The sequence below is a fragment of the Scyliorhinus torazame genome, chromosome 15 (assembly GCF_047496885.1).
Source record: "Scyliorhinus torazame isolate Kashiwa2021f chromosome 15, sScyTor2.1, whole genome shotgun sequence".
Classification (NCBI taxonomy): Eukaryota; Metazoa; Chordata; class Chondrichthyes; order Carcharhiniformes; family Scyliorhinidae; genus Scyliorhinus; species Scyliorhinus torazame.
Window position 1 is genome coordinate 200583740 of NC_092721.1, and position 18871 is coordinate 200602610.

At 49.4% G+C, this 18871-nt stretch overlaps 1 protein-coding gene across 2 annotated transcripts in view; it reads left to right on the top strand.

The window, feature by feature from the left end:
- The first annotated feature begins 2540 nt into the window (after window positions 1-2540).
- LOC140392115 (kelch-like protein 24) overlaps window positions 2541-18871 on the top strand; it is a 48345-nt gene continuing 32014 nt past the window's right edge. The window contains exons 1-3 of one of the 2 annotated variants that reach the window (XM_072477428.1): window positions 2541-2702; window positions 14341-15237; window positions 18132-18316. In XM_072477428.1, the coding sequence (XP_072333529.1) occupies window positions 14363-15237; window positions 18132-18316 (1060 nt within the window). In that variant the 5' untranslated portion in view covers window positions 2541-2702; window positions 14341-14362. Of the gene's footprint in view, window positions 2703-4080; window positions 4360-14340; window positions 15238-18131; window positions 18317-18871 lie in introns of those variants that run through there. The other variant, XM_072477427.1, reaches the window with a different exon arrangement.

Sequence of the window (18871 nt, forward strand, 5' to 3'; positions counted from 1 at the left end):
CACAAAGGAAAATGGTTGTGGTGGTTCGATGGCAATCATCTCAGCTCCAAGACATCACTGCAGGAGTTCCTCAGGGTAGTGTCCTAGCCCCAACCATCTTCAGCTGCTTCATCGATGACCTCCCTTCCATCATAAGGTCAGAAGTGGGGATGTTTGCGGATGACTGGACAATGTTCAGCACCATTCGCGACTCCTCAGACACTGAAGCCGTCCATGTCCAAATGCAGCAAGACCTGGACAATATCCAGGCTCGGGCTGACAAGTGGCAAGTTATGTTTGCACCACACAAGTGCCAGACAATGACCATCTTCTACAAGAGAGGATCTAATCACCCCCCTTGACCGTCAATAGCATTACCATCACTGAATCCCCCACAATCAACATCCTGGGGGTTACCATTAATCATAAACTGAACTGGACCCAGCCATATTAATACTGTGGCTACTAGAGCAGGTCAAAGGCTAGGAATCCTGCGGAGAGTAACCCACTTCCTGACCCCCCAAAACCTGTCCACCATCTACAAGGCACAAGTCAGGAGTGTAATGGAATACTCTCCACTTGCCTGGATGAGTGAGGCTGCAACAACACTCAAGACCCTCAACACCATCCAGGACAAAGCAGCCCCGCTTAATTGATCCCCCTTCCACAAACATTCAAACCCCCCACCACCGATGAGCAGTGACAGCCGTGTGTACCATCTACAAGATGCACTGCAGGAACTCACCAAGGCTGCTTAGACAGCACCTTGCAAACCCACAACCACTACTATCTAGAAGGACAAGAGCAACAGATACCTGGGAACCCCACCACCTGGAGGTTCCCCACCAAGTTACTCACCACCCTGGCTTGGAAATATATCGCCGTTCCTTCACTGTCGCTGGGCCAAAAGTCTAGAACACCCTCCCTAACAGCATAGTAGGTGTACCTGCACCTCAGGGACTTCAGCTGTTCAAGAAGGAAACTCACCACCACCTTCTGGCAACTAGCGATGAGCAATAAATGCTGGCCTCACCAGTGACACCCACGTCCCATAAACAAATTTTTAAAAAGATGAGTCAAGACTGATTCCTATTAAATTCCCTGGGCTCAATTCTCCCATCGGGAGACTAAGTCCCGACGCCGGAGTGAAAACCAGAGTGTTTCACTCCGGCATTGGAGCCCGCTCCCAGCCCCCTATTCTCCCGCCCCCGGGGGGCTAGCAGCGCCGTCGTGTCATTTACATGCACCGGGCAGTGGCGCCGCGTAAAAGCGGCGCTGCGTAAATGACGCGGCTGGTGCCATGTAAATGACATCATCCGCGCATGCGCGGTTGCCGTCCTTCCCGAGGCTGCCTCGCAAGAAGATGTCGGATGGATCTTGCGGGGCGGCAGAGGAAGGGAGGTCCTCCTTCAGAGTGGCACCCCAGTGCCAGGGTACCCCCTGCCCAAAGGGCATGCACCTAGAGATGTCCGATCCATGGGAGACTCCTAAGATGCCCATTTGTGTGGACCAATTCTGAATGGCGCTCGCCCAGAGTCTCCGAGCGAAGGTCATAGATTGCAACACCTTGGGTACTTAAGGAAACTGCACATTAAAGTGAAACTAGCTGCCTTGCTGTAATATTCACGTATGCTAAAAAGTGATCCCACCCACAATGGGCGGGATTTTCATCGCAATGTCTAGCGAGATCTGTTAGCTGACGTGAGGTGTTGCGAGCTGGGTAGATTCGGGGAGCAGAGTCCTCTGTCTTTTATTGACCACTCTGTGCTGCGGCGAGCTGCTTTTCAGGTGCAGCTTTGCCATTGGATTGTGCCGATAGTGTCCAAAGGTGAGCAGGTTTGGTGGATGGCCATGATCAATGCGTGAGGTTACAGGGATAGGGCGGGGGGAGTGGGCCTACATCGAGTGCTCTTTCGGAGGGTTGCTGGGTGTCGCTGGTTAGGCCAGCATTTATTGCCCATTGCTAGTTACATACATAGAAGATAGGAGCAGGAGGAGGCCTTTTGGCCCTTCGAGCCTGCTCCGCCATTCATCACGATCATGGCTGATCATCCAACTCAATAGCCTAATCCTGCTTTCTCCCCATAGCCTTTGATTCCATTCTCTCCAAGCGCTATATCCAGCCGCCTCTTGAATACATTCAATGTTTTAGCATCAACTACTTCTTGTGGTAATAAATTCCACAGGCTCACCACTCTTTGGGTGAAGAAATGTCTCCTCATCTCTGTCCTAAATGGTTTACCCCTGTTGCACTTCCGAAGGTGGTGGTGAGCTGCTTTCCTGAACCGCTGCAGTGCCTGAGGTGTAGGTACACCCACGGTGCTGTTAGGGAGGGAAGTCCCAGGACTCGATGGGACGAATGGCCTCCTTCTGCAGTGCAGGGATTCTAAGAGAGGCACAGAGGGGAGCTGTATCCCGAAGCGAATGGGGTGAGGTGGATTTGGGAGGGCAGAGTACCCCAGAGGGAAGAAATGAAAGAGAAGGGATTGTTAGAAAAGAAAGGCAATACCCTCATTCCTGATAATGGGGATCTTCCGGCACAAATGTCAAATCGCAGGCTCCAGGAAACAATGATCGGAGCAGCGCCAGGGAGGCGGAGTGAGTGGTGACTGATGCTCGCACCGCTGGGTCACATTTATAAACAGAACTGGCAGCAAAGAGCGAGGATTGCGGGCTGAGGAGTTTGTGCACAAGGTTTCCACAGGAGGAGTCAGGCACAGGAGGTGAGTGACAGAGAGAAGCGGATTCCAAACGGGAAAGGTTCGCAAACTGGGAGGACATTGGCCCCCCTCCGTGTTGCTCATTTTCACTGTCAGTTGGTAAATTTCGCTACCGTTCTCCCCCCTATTTTTGTTACACTTTTCTGTGTTCAATAGAGAGCCATGAGACCGAAACTTTATTGGAATGATTCTTTTTTTTAAAGCCATTTCCTTTACTCTATGTATATTTTAAAATAATTTTCCATATAAATTGGTGCTGACGTGGTTGGGGCTGAGGTGTGTGTGTGGTGGGGGTGATTCTTGGAGGAGGGAGGCGTCAGATACAGAACATTAACTGAAGTGCAATTCGGTTTGCCAAGCTCATTTTTAATCTTGTCAGTCTGTTGCATTTTCATATCCGGGCTAGGTTAAGATAATTGACCAGTGTTTGTTTTTTGAGTGTTGTGTGTGTGTGGGGGTGTGTTCGATGTTCTGCTCAGTAGCAGGAAGCGTGTACCAGTCTCTGATCGAGCAGACAAAAGGACGAGTGTGGAAGAGATGGAGCTCTTTCCCATATGACATGCTGTCATCGAGCTCCCTCTTAAGCAGACTGTCAAGCTGGTCCAACTTCATTGTCTAGGGTGGCAGGGGAACAGGGCTCCTGTGCCCACCTCATCTCTAAATCTAAACCGCATCCCAGCCCTGATCCCGATCCAAGATTAACCCTCCTTTTGCTGAACAGTAATGAATTAGTTGCTCGGTTTCCCTCCCCCCCCCCCCCCCCCACTTAACCCCAGGCCTGGCACCGATTCACCGAGCCTGCCAGCTGAAGGCCAACAATGGTGTCGCTCGCCCATTTAGTTTTTTAACACAAGTGTGTCTGTGCCCCTGAGAGAGCGGGTCGCAGAGCTGGTGAGGGGGGGGGGGGGGGCAGGGAGAGACTTGTGAGACCCCCTGTCAGCAGTCCTGTTGTTAGCCGTGGCACAGTGGTTAGCACTGCTGCCTCACAACGCGAGGGACCCGGGTTCAATTCTAGCCTCGGGTGACTGTGCGGAGTCTGCACGTTCTCCCCGTGCCTGCGTGGGTGTGCTCCGGTTTCCTATCAACAGTCCAAAGATGTGCAGGTTAGGTGGGGTTACTGTGGTACTGGGGATAGGATGGAGGCGTGGGCTTAAGTAGGGTGCTCTTTCCAAGAGCAGGTGCAGATTCAATGGGCTGAGTGGCATCCTTCTGCACTGTGAATTCTATGATCTATGAACGGGCAGTCAGCAGGATGTGGATTATCCCCCCCTCCCCCACCCCCCCCCCCCCCCCCCGGTCAGGTTAGACTCTCCCCCCCCCCCCTCCCGCCAATTCCAGGTGACTTCAGTACATACTCCAGGGTGACACTCTCAGTGAGCGCTGAGGGACCTCCGCAATGTTGGAGGTGCAGCTGTTCAGATGAGACCCAAAATGGAGTTGCTGTCTTCCTGCCCAGGTGGATATAAAAGAACCTTCCCAAGTGCTGTATAAAAGGAGACATGACGTCGAAGCTTTCTATCTTGCACTCATCAGGACAGATGCAAGAACGCCAAATTTCAAAAGGAGCAACAATTTAAGCTGCATGAGAAAATGGTGCTGATGGGCTGGCAAGTTGACTCCGATTGCTCCAGGTGTTGCCATGGGGAATGCACGGTGTTGAGTGAGTAAATAATGTCATGTGAGAGTGCTTTTAAGAATTGGATGTTTAGGAAATGTACCTTCAAGTAATGAAGCTGATCATATTACTGAAGTGATGTCACGGGGGGGGGGGGGGGGGTGGAGAGCTGAGCTCACTTCTGCTCTTTGGGAGTTTTAGTTTCAGTTTGAAGAAAGCTTGGGTGTGGCTGTGAGCTGCATTGCTGGTGATCTCTGCCATGAAGGACTATCTCTTAATCATTTGGTGAAATCGGAATTGTAAAAAGGTCTCAGTATTGAATATAAATCTAATGTACTTCTGTTTGAAGGATTTGGATGTGTAAAGGAACAGTTTGAAGGATTGGGTAGTGTTGTATTATTTTTGGGGTTATCTTTGAAGTAAGGGGTGTTAAGAGATCCAATGTTTATTTAAAAGGTAAATTTGAGTTCATGGAATAAACATTGTTTTGTTTTAAAATCCACGTGTCCATAATTGTAATACTACACCTGGGGAACAAGCCGTGTGCTTCAAAAGCAACAATCCATTAAAGATGGGGGTTGGTTGAACTCCATGATACATTTTGGGGTTCTGAAAACAACTCTCCCATAACTGTAAGGAGAAACCTTCCTGTATCAGTCGATAACCAGAGGACACTGATTTAAGATAATTGGCAAAAGAACTAAAAGAGAGATGAAGAAAAAATGTTTATTCTTCCATAGGATGTAGGTGTCAAGGCAGGTATTTGCTACACATCCCGAATTGCCCTTGAACTGGGTGTCTCGCTCGGCCATTTAAGAGTCAACCACATTGCTGTGGGTCTGGAGTCACATGTAAGTCAGACCGGGTAAGGACGGTAGATTTCCTCCCCTAAAGGACATTAGTGAACCAGACGGGTTTTTACAACAATCGACAATGGTTTCATGGTCATTAAGCTTTTAATTCCATATTTTTATTGAATTCAAATTCCACCATCTGCCCTGGCGGGATTTGAACCCAAGTGCCCTAGGTCTCTGGATTACTATGCCAGTGTCTTTTTAATACTGTGTAAGTAATAAAGTTTGTTTTAATCTAACATATCCCTATTGTGTGTGAAATCACTCCTGGAGAAAGATATCCTTTCCTCACAGTCTTACAAAATTCAAATAAAACATTGGGGTTTCTATCCAGTATCTTAGCAACTGTTGGGGTCTGGGCCAGGATCACAGTTCTTGACATTCAATGGCATTACCATCACTGAATCCCCGACTATCAACATCCTGTGGGTTACCATTGATCAGAAACTGAACTGGACCCAGCCATAGAAATACTGTGGCTACAAAAGCAGGTCAGAGGCCGAGAGTTCTGAGGCCAGTAATTCACCCCCTGACTCCCCAAATTCTACAAGGCACCGGAGTGTGATGGAATGCTCTCCACATGCCTGAATAAGTCCAGCTCCAACAACACTCAAAATGTTTGGCACAGTCTGGGACAAAGCAGCCCACTTGATTGAGAAGGAATTGGTGGAGAAGAGAAGGAATTGGTGGATGTTGACTCTGGAGAAGGGTGTGTAGATAGCCTGGGTCACATTGAGATCCAAAAAGACGAGGTGTTGGGTGTCTTGAAAAAGATTACGGTAGATAAGTCTCCAGGGCCGGATGGGATCTACCCCAGAATACTGAAGGAGGCTAGAGAGGAAATTGCTGAGGCCTTGACAGAAATCTTTGGATCCTCACTGTCTTCAGGTAACGTCCCGGAGGACTGGAGAATAGCCAATGTTGTTCCTTTGTTTCAGAAGGGTAGCAAGGATAATCCAGAGAACTACAGGCCGGCGAGCCTTACGTCAGTGGTAGGGAAATTACTGGAGAGAATTCTTCTAGACAGGATCTACTCCCATTTGGAAGCAAATGGACGTATTAGTGAGAGGCAGCATGGTTTTGTGAAGGGGAGGTCATGTCACACTAACCTGATAGAGTTTTTCAAAGAGGTCACAAAGATGATTGATGCAGGTAGGGCAGTGGATGTTGTCTATATGGACTTCAGTAAGGCCTTTGACAAGGTTCCTCATGGCAGACTTGTACAAAAGGTGAAGTCACATGGGATCAGGGGTGAGCTGGCAAGATGGATACAGAACTGGCTAGGTCATAGAAGGCAGAGAGTAGCAATGGAAGGGTGCTTTTCTGATTGGAGGGCTGTGACTAGTGGTGTTCCGCAGGGATCAGTGCTGGGATCTTTGCTGTTTGTAGTATATATAAATTATTTGGAGGTAAATGTAGCTGGTCTGATTAGTAAGTTTGCAGATGACACAAAGGTTGGTGGAATTGTGGATAGCGATGAGGACTGACAGTGGATACAGCAGGATTTAGATTGTTTGGAGACTTGGGCGGAGAGATAGCAGATGGGGTTTAATCCGGACAAATGTGAGGTCATGCATTTTGGAAGGTCTAATGCAGGTAGGGAATATACAGTGAGTGGTAGAACCCTCAAGAGTATTGACAGTCAGAGAGATCTTGGTGTACAGGTCCACAGGTCACTGAAAGGGGCAACACAGGTGGAGAAGGTAGTCAAGAAGGCATACGGCATGCTTGGCTTCATTGGCTGGGGCATTGAGTATAAGAATTGGCAAGTCATGTTGCAGCTGTATAGAACCTTAGTTAGGCCACACTTGGAGTACAAAGAACATAGAACAAAGAAAAATTACAGCACAGGAACAGGCCTTCGGCCCTCCAAGCCTGCGCCGATCCAGATCCTCTATCTAAAACTGTCGCCTATTTTCTAAGGATCTGTGTCCCTCTGCTCCCTGCCCATTCATGTATTTGTCTAGGTGCATCTTAAATGATGCTATCGTGCCCGCCTCTACCACCTCTGCCGGCAATGCGTTCCAGGCACCCACCACCCTCCGCGTAAAGAACATTCCACGCATATCTCCCTTAAACTTTTCCCCTCTCACCTTGAACTCGTGACCCCTAGTAATTGAGTCCCCCACTCTGGGAAAAAGCTTCTTGCTATTCACCCTGTCTATACCTCTCATGATTTTGTAGACCTCAATGAGGTCCACCCTCAACCTCCGTCTTTTTAATGAAAATAATCCTAATCTACGCAATCTCTCTTCATATCTAGCACCCTCCATAACAGGCAACTCCTGGTGAACCGTCACTGCACCTTCTCCAAAGCATCCACTCCTTTTGGTAATGTGGCGACCAGAACTGTACGCAGTATTCCAAATGTGGCCGAACCAAAGTCTTATGCAACTGTAACATGACCTGCCAACTCTTGTACTCAATACCCCTTCCGATGAAGGAAAGCATGCCGTATGCGTTCTTGACCAGTCTATCGACCTGCGCAGCAACCTTCAGGGTACAATGGACCTGAACACCCAGGTCTCTCTGTACATCAATTTTCCCCAGGGCTTTTTCATTTACTGTATAGTGTTCAATTACCAGAAGGATGTGGAGGCTTTAGAGAGGGTGCAGAAGAGATTTACCAGGATGTTGCCTGGTATGGAGGACATTAGCTATGAGGAGAGGTTTAATAAACTCGGTTTGTTCTCACTGGAACGACGGAGGTTGAGGGGTGACCTGATAGAGGTCTACAAAATTATGAGGGGCGTAGACAGAGTGGATAGTCAGAGGCTTTTTCCCAGGGTAGAGGGGTCAATTACTAGGGGGCATAGGTTTAAGGTGCGAGGGGCAAGGTTTAGAGGAGATGTACAAGGCAAGTTTTTTACACAGAAGGTAGTGAGTGCCTGGAACTCGCTGCCGGAGGAGGTGGTGGAAACAGGGACGATAGTGGCATTTAAGGGGCATCTTGACAAATACATGAATAGGATGGGAATAGAGGGATACAGACCTAGGAAGTGTAGAAGATTTTAGTTTCGACGGGCAGCATGGTCAGCACAGGCTTGGAGGGCTGAAGGGCCTGTTCCTGTGCTGTACTTTTCTTTGTTCTTTGTTCTTTGATTGGCACCCCAGTCAGCATCACTCCCACCACCAATGACGCACAATGTCAGCCGTGCGTACCGCCTACAAGATGCATTGCAGCAACTCACCAGGGCTCCATTGACAGCACCTTCCAAACTTCCAACCTCTATCACCCAGATGGACAAGGACAGCAGATACCTGGGAACACCATCACCTGGAAGTTCCCCTCCAAGCTGTATACCATCCTGACTTGGAAATACATCGCCGTTCCTTCACCGCCCTTGGATCAAAATCCTGGAATTCCCTCCCTGACAGCACTGTGGGTGCACCTACACCGGATGGACTGCAGCGGTTCAAGAAGGCAGCTCACCACCACCTTCTCAAGGGGCAATTAGGGATGGGCAATAAATGCTGGCTTTGCTCACATTCAATGAAGGATTAAAAGTAGCCTGGCCAAAGAACCAGCAGCGACTTGATGGGCTGAATGGCCTCCTTCTGTTGTGATTCTATTTGATGATGACAACTGAGAACGCTTCATAAATAATGAATTGGTTTGTGAACACTTTTGGAACGTGCTGAAAGATGTGACAAAATTGCTGTTTAATTGAAAATCTTTGCTCCCGAGTTCACAAGTAGCATGAAAATTAAATTCCAGCTGCAGACCGAGGCAGCAATAACAGTGTGGTGCCCCTAACAAACAGAGCAATGCCACTGCCTGATTACATCTGTAGACAGTGATAGATTTTCTGACTCATAATCGCTGTTGAACACAGTGTGGACAGAGCTTTGCTGGTTCATTTCTGACTGCCATATCAGCCGACCCAGATTGAGTGGGTCCCGTAACAAAGCAATAAGCCCAGAACACATTTGGCAGTCAGGGATTGCATGTTTAAATTAGTGAAAGATTCATTCGGGCCAATGTAGGGATATAAAGAACAACAACTTGCATTTATATAGCACCTTTCCCATAATAAAAGGTCCGAAGTCAATTCTCGGGAATGTTTCTAAACAAATGTTGACACGTCAGACATATTAGGATAGGGGATCGGAAACTTGATCAAAGGGGTAGGTTTTGAGGAACGTCTTGAAGAAGGAGAGGTTTTTCCCTTACGCTCAGGGTTCACTTTCTTTACCTGGAGGTCTTTGGAGGCGGAGTTAGGTTTCGAATGTGTGGCTTTGTCTTGTGGAGGGTGGCATGCCCCATGAGGCCAGGCGCTCATGGCTTTATCCTGGCTTTCCTTTTGTCCTCGGAGTCCCTGCTCTTATTGGTATCTTTTTATCCTTTCGTCTGAGTGATGGGGACGCCGACCACAATGATTACACTCTGAATCAATTATACGAATGTTTGCTGGTCTTCTCTGTGTGAATCTGGGGAATAGTGATTACTCTGCACTGTGCTGGATTCTGGCCTGTGTTGCGTCTTGTAAAATATCCTCTCCGGACTAATGTCTTCACAAACCTTTTCTGTAAATCGGGGGGGGGGGGGGGGGGGCAGTTCACCAGGGGGTGTGACAAGAATGCCCATGTGGGGTTGCTTATGGACTCCCAAGTTGCAGGGATGGGTGGTGGTGGTGATGGGAAGGGGGGGGGGGGGGGGGGGGGAGCTGGTTGCTGAGAGAGACAATGCGGGGGACCTCATTCCTGAGGATAGGGGCGGGGGGGGGGGCGCTCTGAGTTCTTGCTGCTGACCCCTCCCGACATCACTTAACGCTGGCCTGGATTGCAGTGATGGTACTTGTCCTCAGGTGAGTGTGGTACCAGCAACAGATAGCACCTCACCAGTGGCACTGCCATTAAGCAGAGCTGCCGGCCTCTGATTGGGTGGGTCTCCCCGGGTCCTTGAGCCCAGGGGAGGTCTGCCATTATCCTGTCAATGCCTGAGGGGCACTTAAAGTGGCAGGCACTCCCTCAAAGAGGCGACGCAGAACAGACCCCCCCCCCCCCCCCCCCCCCCCCCGACCCACCCCTGGAAAATCTGGCCCAACTGGTCAATGACCCTTTTCAGTTCGGGAGTTGATGTAGTTCAGCAAGCACAAGGACGGTGGGTGATATGGACTTGGTGAAAGTTAGGGGGCGCGTTTCTCCACTCCCACGTCGGTTGGGAGAATCGCCTGGGCCGCCAAAATTTCCGGGGACGCCGGTCCGACGCCCTCCCGCGATTCTCCCAAGCGGCGGGAACGGCCCGGTCGAGTTTCGCGGGCCGCAGGCCGGAGAATCGCTGGAGACACCCAAAATGGCGATTCTCCGGCACCCCCGCTATTCTGAGGCCCGGATGGGCCGAGCGGCCAGGCCAAAACGGCGGGTTCCCCCCGGCGCCGTCCACACCTGGTCGCTGCAGTCGTGGGCGGTGCGTGAACGCTGGGGGGGGGGGGGGGGGCGGCCTGTGGGGGGGGCGAGGGGTGATCCTGCACCGGGCTTCACCTGGAATGTGGGGTGGCCCGCGATCGGTGCCCACCGATCGCCGGGCCGTCCTCTCTGAAGGAGGACCTCCTTCCTTCCGTGGCCCCGCAAGATCCGTCCCCCATCTTCTTGCGGGGCGGATTTAGACAGGACGACAACCACGCATGCGCGGATGACTCCCGTTATGCGGCGCCGGCCGCGTCATCTATGCGGCGCCGCTTTTACGCGTTAATGGAAAGGTGCGTGTAGATGACGCGGCCCCGATCCTGGCCCACTGTCAGGGCCTGAATCGGTCAGGACCGGGGCCGTTCCGCGCCGTCGTGAACCTCGACGCCGTTCACGAAGGCGCGGCCACTTTGGCGTGGGAGTGGAGAATCCCGCCCAGGATATCAATAGCACAGTTATGGATGAGCTCAAGTTTATGGAAGGTGAAAAATGGGGGGTTGTCCAGGAGAATATTGGCAAGAGCCAAGCCTAGAAGAAACTAAGACATGGATGAGGATTTCAACAACAGATTGCCAATGTCTTATCAATTACATTGTTAATTTTGTTAACTTCAATTACATTGTTAACGCTATTAGAAACCGGGGATGGGTACTAATTGTCTTTGAGCGCATAAAAATAGGTGCAACCCTTTTTATTAGATTATTTTTATTTAATATACTGGTTTATGACAAGAACATATAAATAGGGGACAGCTGGGGCACTGGGCTGAATTGGGGAGAGCTGTGAGACTGAACAAGTCAGTAAATGCTCTCAATAAAGAAAAACTCAGTGTCTTAGTTTCAGCTTCAGCAACTGGCATGGAACCTGTTAATACAGGTGACCTGGGACAGGAGGAGAGTCTGGCTATGTTACAAAGACCCTCCTTCATGTGCATTTGGTCTTTGCTGACAGCGCAACGTGGGCTCATAGCCAAATCAACTTCATGTTTTACGTGGTACTCGATGTTCCTCTCTAGTGGGGTGAGGAAGCGTGGGTGAGCCGAGGGATTTCCGTGTCCATTATTTGGCGGGCACGAATAAATAATCAGTTAAGAAAGGTTAATGGAAAGTTAGTGTTTACCTTGGGAGGGCTGAAATACAAACGGGCGTATGTTATGCTTCAGTTGTCTAAAGCTCGGGCCTGGTCATATCTAGAGCACTGCATTCCGCTCCATGTACCGTGCCTCAGCAGGGAAATACTGATCTTGGAGGGGGTAAAAGCCAGCTTCGTCAGAATGATCCTGAGGTTAATGGTTTAAATTGTGAGGACAGGTTGCATGGATGGGGCTGGAGTGCAGAAGATTCAGGTTGTTTGCAATGATTTATTGATTAGAAAACAATTTCCTCTGGTGGGGTGGTCTGCAACAAGGGGACATAGCCTGAATAGGGCCAGTCAGGGACAATGCCAGGAAGCACTTCTGTGATAAATATGGGCATTTCAGATGTAGTGTATTATAGGTATTTGGTGCAGTAAGGGTTAATATCCCAGGTTAGAGTGTGTTTGACTGCTGCAGTCATGTTTTAAAGAATCTTGGTTTGAAAGGTTGCGAGCCAGGGGTGCAACAAAAGCATTGTAAAAAGCTTGGGCTAATGCAGTTTGTTTGGATTAAAGGGGGGTTCCCTGAGGAGTTACTTAGATTTCAGCTTGGTAAGGCGATGTAGTTACTGGGTGGAGCTAAGGCATCAGGCATTTTGCACAACAGCAGTGCTTTAGTTGTGAGTTGGTTGGAGATGTGATCAGAAGTCATGCATCTCTGTTCAGTTAAAGGATATGTCTGCAGATAGATTAGCAGTTTCTGTCTAAGCAGTTCAGACTTGTCTGATGAGCAGGTGAGCTGAAACAAGCTGAAGCAGCTTCTGAAGAAATACAGCCAGAGTTCCTGCATGGTTCTGACAGGAGTCAGGTCTTTACTTTAAAGCAGTGTCAAAAGTCATCTCTGTAAAGGAGGTATTCCTGAGTGCGAATGGTAATGAACAGTGGATTGAGGGCTGAGATTTTTTGTTGTTGTTTGAGTGGGAATAAAGATAACAATTAAGGGTTATTGTGTCGCTGTACTGATTAGCATTGTTTAAGGGGTAATTGTAAACTATTTTCTCGTGTGATGTCATAGATATTTAAATACTGTGTTAGTAATAAAGTTTGTTTTAATCTACCACTTCCCTATTTTTTGTGCAATCACTCCTGGAGTGATTCCCCACAGTCTTACAAAATGAAAATAAGATATTGGGCTTTCTGTTCTGTGTGCTAGCCACCGTTGGGGCCTCGTCCAGGATCGTAACAGTTCAAAAGAGGGGAGTGGAAATCTGCAACTCTCTCGCCCTGAAAAATACTGTTGAGGCTGGTGGTCAATCAGACATTTCAAAACTGAGATTGGTAAATTGTTGTAGGGCAAGGGCTTTAGGATATTAGGGGTTACAGAAATCGAAGGGTAGATGGAGTTAAGATACACATCACACATGATCTAATTGAACAGGCCAAAAGGGGCGGGCGGCCGCCTGTTCCTCTGTTCCATTGATAAATGAACACGTCACTTCTGGGACCAAAATACACTCATTTGGAAATGGAGCTGTTGGAAGTTTTAATTTTGGGAGACCCAAATGATGATTAATACACAACTGGATTGTCCACCAAGCTGGAATGTACACCTACCAGTGCCCGCAACAAATTCAGGCTCTGTCGAACCAATCCTTGTGATCAATAGATCAGACAGAGAGGACACTTTCTTTATAAAAGGTGGCCTACAGGACAGAAACTATTGGGAAGTCTTTCCCGCTCATGCTGCGAGATTGTGTTGAACAGCCACACTCTATAGAGTTAACCACAGTAGGAAAAAGTAGGCTGGAAGGTGAGAGAAAGAAGTGGCAAACAATGCTATGGTCGGGCTTTTATAGACCTGTAGATTGTAAGAAGAAGAGGAGATCGAAAGAAAGACTCACATTTATATAACATCTTTCATGACCGTCAGAGGCCTCAAAGTGCCTTACGGCAGCAATTCCCAAACTGTGGGCCACGACCCCCGAAGGGGTGGCAGAGGTCACATTTCGGGTTGCGCCCTCCTCCCTCCTCTGAGGCAGCAGTGACGACCGTGGAGAGGAGATGACCCTTTGCGATTGTTTTAAATTTGGCATTCTTGCATTTGTCGTGATGAGTGCAAGACAAAAACTTTGACAGCCCTTCTCTCTTTCCAGCAATATTCAAATTCTGTGCCACCAAACAACAGATTGAAGATAAAAACAAAATACTACAGAACCGGTTTTGCAGAAGAGTCATATTTACACTCGAAACGTTAACTCTGTTTCTCTCTCCACAGATGAAGCCAGACCTGCTGAGTTTATCCAGCTTTTTCTGTATTTATAGCTGGTTGAAAATCAAAAGAGCCAAAGGAAAATTGAAGAGACGTCTTTTCAACTCACTGAGTTGTTGTGAATCTAGAAGGCGCCCTGAAGGCGTGATGGAAACAGATTCAGAAGAATCTTTTGAAAGAGAGTTGTAAAAATACTTAAATGGGTAACAATACAGGGCTAAGGGGAAAGAGAAGGGAATCAAGCTGCTTGGATAGGTCTTGCAAAGAGCTAGCACAGGTAAGATGGGCTGAATGGCCACCTTAGGTTCTTAGTGAAAGACATAGAAACATCTTGGGGGGGATTTAAGAGTATCTACGCGAGTGGTACTATCCCAATTAACCGGAGGAACTTTACTCATTACATATATTTCAATTGTCTAGGAAGCGAAGGTCGTTCCAGCCAATGATGGGATTCGGAAGCACAGTTCCAGAACACACAGAAAGAGAAACACAAATAGCCACCAAAACCCCTACCACAGACCTTAACCTCAAGACATGCCACGCTGAAGATGTCTTAAGCAACCTGAACGCTTTTCGTAAAAGCAGACTCTTCACTGATGTTGTGCTTCGGATTGATGGGCATGAGTTTCACTGTCATCGAGCCACACTCTCTGCTAACAGCGTCTACTTCCGGGGAATGTTTAGCAATGATCTCCAGGAAAGGCAACAGGACACGGTGGACATCAAAGGGATCCCTGCAGACGCCATGGATTGTGTGATAGACTATATGTACGGAGGCAGGGTGGACATCCGAGAGGACAACGTCCAGAGTCTATTGGAGGCGTCTGACCTCTTCCAGGTCTCAGCTCTCCGACAAGGTTGCGTGGAGTTCTTGGAGAACCAGCTGGCCCCTTGTAACTGCTTGGGTTTCTTGAGTTTTGCCAACCTCTTCTCCATCCAAGCCTTGTCCGAGAAAAGCAAAAGGTTTCTCCTGGAACGTTTTCCGGATGTGATCCAGCACGAAGAATTTTTGCAATTGTCCAAGGATGACCTGTGCGACCAGTTGACTAGCGACTTCTTGGCTGTTACAAAGGAGGAGACCGTCTTCGAAGCTGTGATGCATTGGGTCTACCATGATGTGCCCAATAGGAGACGAGCGCTGAAAGAGCTGTTAGAGCGGGTTCGAATTCCCTTACTGGAGCAGATATATTTTGTTGAGAAAGTTGAAACAGATGAGCTTATTCTGAGCTCTAAGGAATGCTTGCCCTTGCTTCAAGAAGCGAGGCGGTATCACATCTTTGGCAATGAGATAATGTCTCCAAGAGCCAGACCAAGGAAGTAAGTTGGATCTTTTTGTTAAACACTTCAGCCTTGGCTCAATGCATGGAATCCAGGTCAGAGATCACCTGTTCAATCCCCCCCCCCCCCCCCCCCCCCCCGCCCCCCCGGCTCAATGCATGGAATCCAGGTCAGAGATCACCTGTTCAATCCCCCCCCCCCGGCTCAATGCATGGAATCCAGGTCAGAGATCACCTGTTCAATCCCCCCCCCCCCCCACTGTCCAGTAGTCCCTTGAGCACATAATACCAACATTAGGAGAGTCAGTGCAGACACAGAGAGACAGATGTCATCCTTCTGCGCTGTAATAAATCTGCGATTCTGTGTGTGGCCATGAGGAGCAATGTCATTGTGATGTCACTTAGCGAGAGAAGGTGAGTGAGAAGTGACTAAATAAGGGGCTGTAGCCATGTCCTGGTCATAGAGGATCAGAATTTACAGTGCAGAAGGAGGGCATTCTGCCCATCGGGTCTGCACTGACCCTTGGAAAGAGCACCCTACTTAAGCTCACGCCTCCACACTATCCCCATAACCCAGTAACCCCTCCTAACCTTTTGGAGACTAAGCGATGATGTATCATGACCAATCCACCTAATCTGCACATTTTTGGACTGTGGGAAGGAACCGGCGGAAACCCATGCAGACACAGGAGGAAGTGCAAACTCCATACCGACAGTCACCCAAAGCTGGAATTGAACCCAGGTCCCTGGTGCTGTGAGGCAGCAGTGCTAACCACTGTGCTACCGTGCCACCCCTGGTGTTCTGTAACCCTTTGTACAGTTAGTAATGTCAATAAAATAGTTGCGCAGGAAAGACCATTGCCTCCAGCAAGATCTATTCCAGAGTTAGGAAACCAATGTATCTAACAGTAACAGACCGTGTTTTGGGCGAGACTTAACGCGCGACCCCATCTCCTCTTGTAGGCGGACGCTAATGGTCCCGAGGCACTATTTTGAAAAGAGCAGAAATGTTCTCAGTGCCCTGCACAAAATGTATCCCTCAACCAACAGCGATTGCAAACCTAGGGCGGGATTCTCCGACCCCCCGCCGGGTCGGAGAATCGCCGGGGGGGCTGGCGTGAATCCTGCCCCCACCGGTTGCCGAATTCTCCGGCACCGGATATTCAGCGGGGGTGGGAATCGTGCTGCGCCGGTTGGCGGGCTCCCCTTGGCGATTCTCCGGCCCGCGATTGGCCGAAGTCCCGCTGCTGGAATGCCTGTCCCGCTGGCAAGAATGAAACCACCTCTCTTACCGGCGGGACAAGGCGGCGCGGGCAGGCTCTGGGGTCCTGGGGGGGGGGGGGTGATCTGGCCCCGGGGGGTGCCCCCACGGTGGCCTGGCCCGTGATCGGGGCCCACCGATCTGCGGGCGGGCCTGTGCCGTGGGGGCACTCTTTTTCTTCCGCCTTCGCCACGGCCTCCACTATGGCGGAGGCGGAAGAGACCCCCTCCACTGCGCATGCGCGGGGATGCCGTGAGCGGCCGCTGACGCTCCCGCGCATGCGTTGCCCGGCGAAGTCATTTCCGCGCCAGCTGGCGGGGCACCAAAGGCCTTTCCCGCCAGCTGGCGGGGCGGAAATCAGTCCGGCACGGGCCTAGCCCCTCAAGGTGACGGCTCGGCCCCTCAAGATGCCGAGAATGCCGCACCTTTGCGGCGGCGCAATGCAGGACTGATTCGCGCCGTTTTTGGCGCCAGTCGGTGGACATCGCGCCGATTGCGGAGAATCCCGCCCCAGGAATCTGGTCATTGCACCCTGCTACTGTTTGTGGGAACTGGCGATGTACAAAATTAATTGCAGCAGTTTCTGCATGGCAGTATTGATTAAAATAATAATCTTTATTGTCACAAGTAGGCTTACATTAACACTGCAATGAAGTTACTGTGAAAAGCTCCTAGTCGCCACATTCCGGCGCCTGTTCGGGTACACTGAGGGAGAATTCAGAATGTCCAATTCACCTAACAGCACATCTTTGGGCTGTGGGAGGAAACCGGAGCACCTGGAGGAAACCCACGCAGACACGGGGAGAACGAGCATACTGTGCACAGACAGTATCCCAAGACGCCAATCGAACCTGGGACTCTGGCGCTGTTAAGTGACAGTGCTAACCATGTGCTACCGTGCTGCCCGTTAAATTACATTCCAGAAGTAGTTAATTTGCTGTAATATGCTACGTCCCGAGGACATGGCACTCTGCAACACACTCCGGCATGTGGCAAAGCAAGGTTCATCTGAGTCCGTCACAGTGGACAGAGTAGACAGGGGGAAGCTGTTCCCACTAGGGGCAAGGATCGAGAATGTAAGGGAACAAATTTAAACTAATTGGCAAAAGAAACAAAAGCGATCTGAGGAAAGGCTTCCTCACGTAACGGGTGGTTAGGGTTTGGAGTGCGCTGCCTGAGATAGTGGTGGAGACAGGTCCAATTGAAGCTTTCATAATGGAATTAGACAGCTAGCCTGAAAAGGAAAAATTTGCGGGGTAATGGGGAGACTGGCACTAAGTGAATTGGCTCACTCAGAAAGCTGGTGCAGACCCGATGGGCCAAATGGCCTCCTTCTGCACCAGGTGGATTGGCCATGATAAATTGCCCTTAGTGTCCAAAATTGCCCTTAGTGTTGGGTGGGGTTACTGGGTTATGGGGATAGGGTGGAGGTGTTGAACATGGGTAGGGTGCTCTTTCCAAGAGCCGGTGCAGACTCGATGGGCCGAATGGCCTCCTTCTGCCCTGTAAATTCTATGAATTCTATGAATTCTAAACACCTCTGTGATTTTGTATGCCAGGTGGTGCTTTGCTCCTGTACCCATTTCATGGATCAATAGAGATACGGTGAGCAATGCTGTGGAGATACACCTGGGAACCTAACCTTAACCGCAGAGGCTTTTCTTTTTCCTCAGGTTCATGAATGTCGCAGAGGTTATCGTGATGGTGGGAGGCTGTGATAGGAAGGGTTGCACTACGCTGCCGTACACCCAACAATACAATCCAGGCACTGGCGAATGGGCACAACTGACCAAGATACCAGACTACTCCAAATCTGAGTTTGCTGTGTGTGCCTTAAAGAATGACATCTTCCTCTCAGGTCAGCAACAGGAGCCTGGGGTCATTGTGCCTGGGTGTGGGAATCTGTATAGGCACTGAAATGTGAATGTGTGGGAACGCAAATATGTCTGTCTGTAAATGTGTGGGAACATGGGAGGGTTACATGTAAATGTGTGGGAACATTGGCGTGTTTGTATGCAAATGTGTGGGAACATGGGAATGTGCTCTGTGTAAATGTGTGGGAACATGTACATGTATGGGAACATGGGAGTGTGTTTGTATGTAAAATAATGGGTTCATAGGAGTATGTTTGTATGTAAATGTGTGGGAATATGGGAGCGCACCTGTATGTAAATGTGTGGCAACATGGGAGTGAGATATTTGTGACCGTGTGACAACATGGGCGTGTGTTATATGTGAGTGTGTGACAACATGGGAGTGTGTTACATGTGAGTGTGTGACAACATGGGAATGTGTCTGTATGTAAATGTGTGACAACATGGGTGTGTGTCTGTATGCAAATATGTGGGAACATGGGAGTGTGTTATATGTGAGTGTGTGACAACATGGGTGTATGTCTGTATGTGAATGTGTG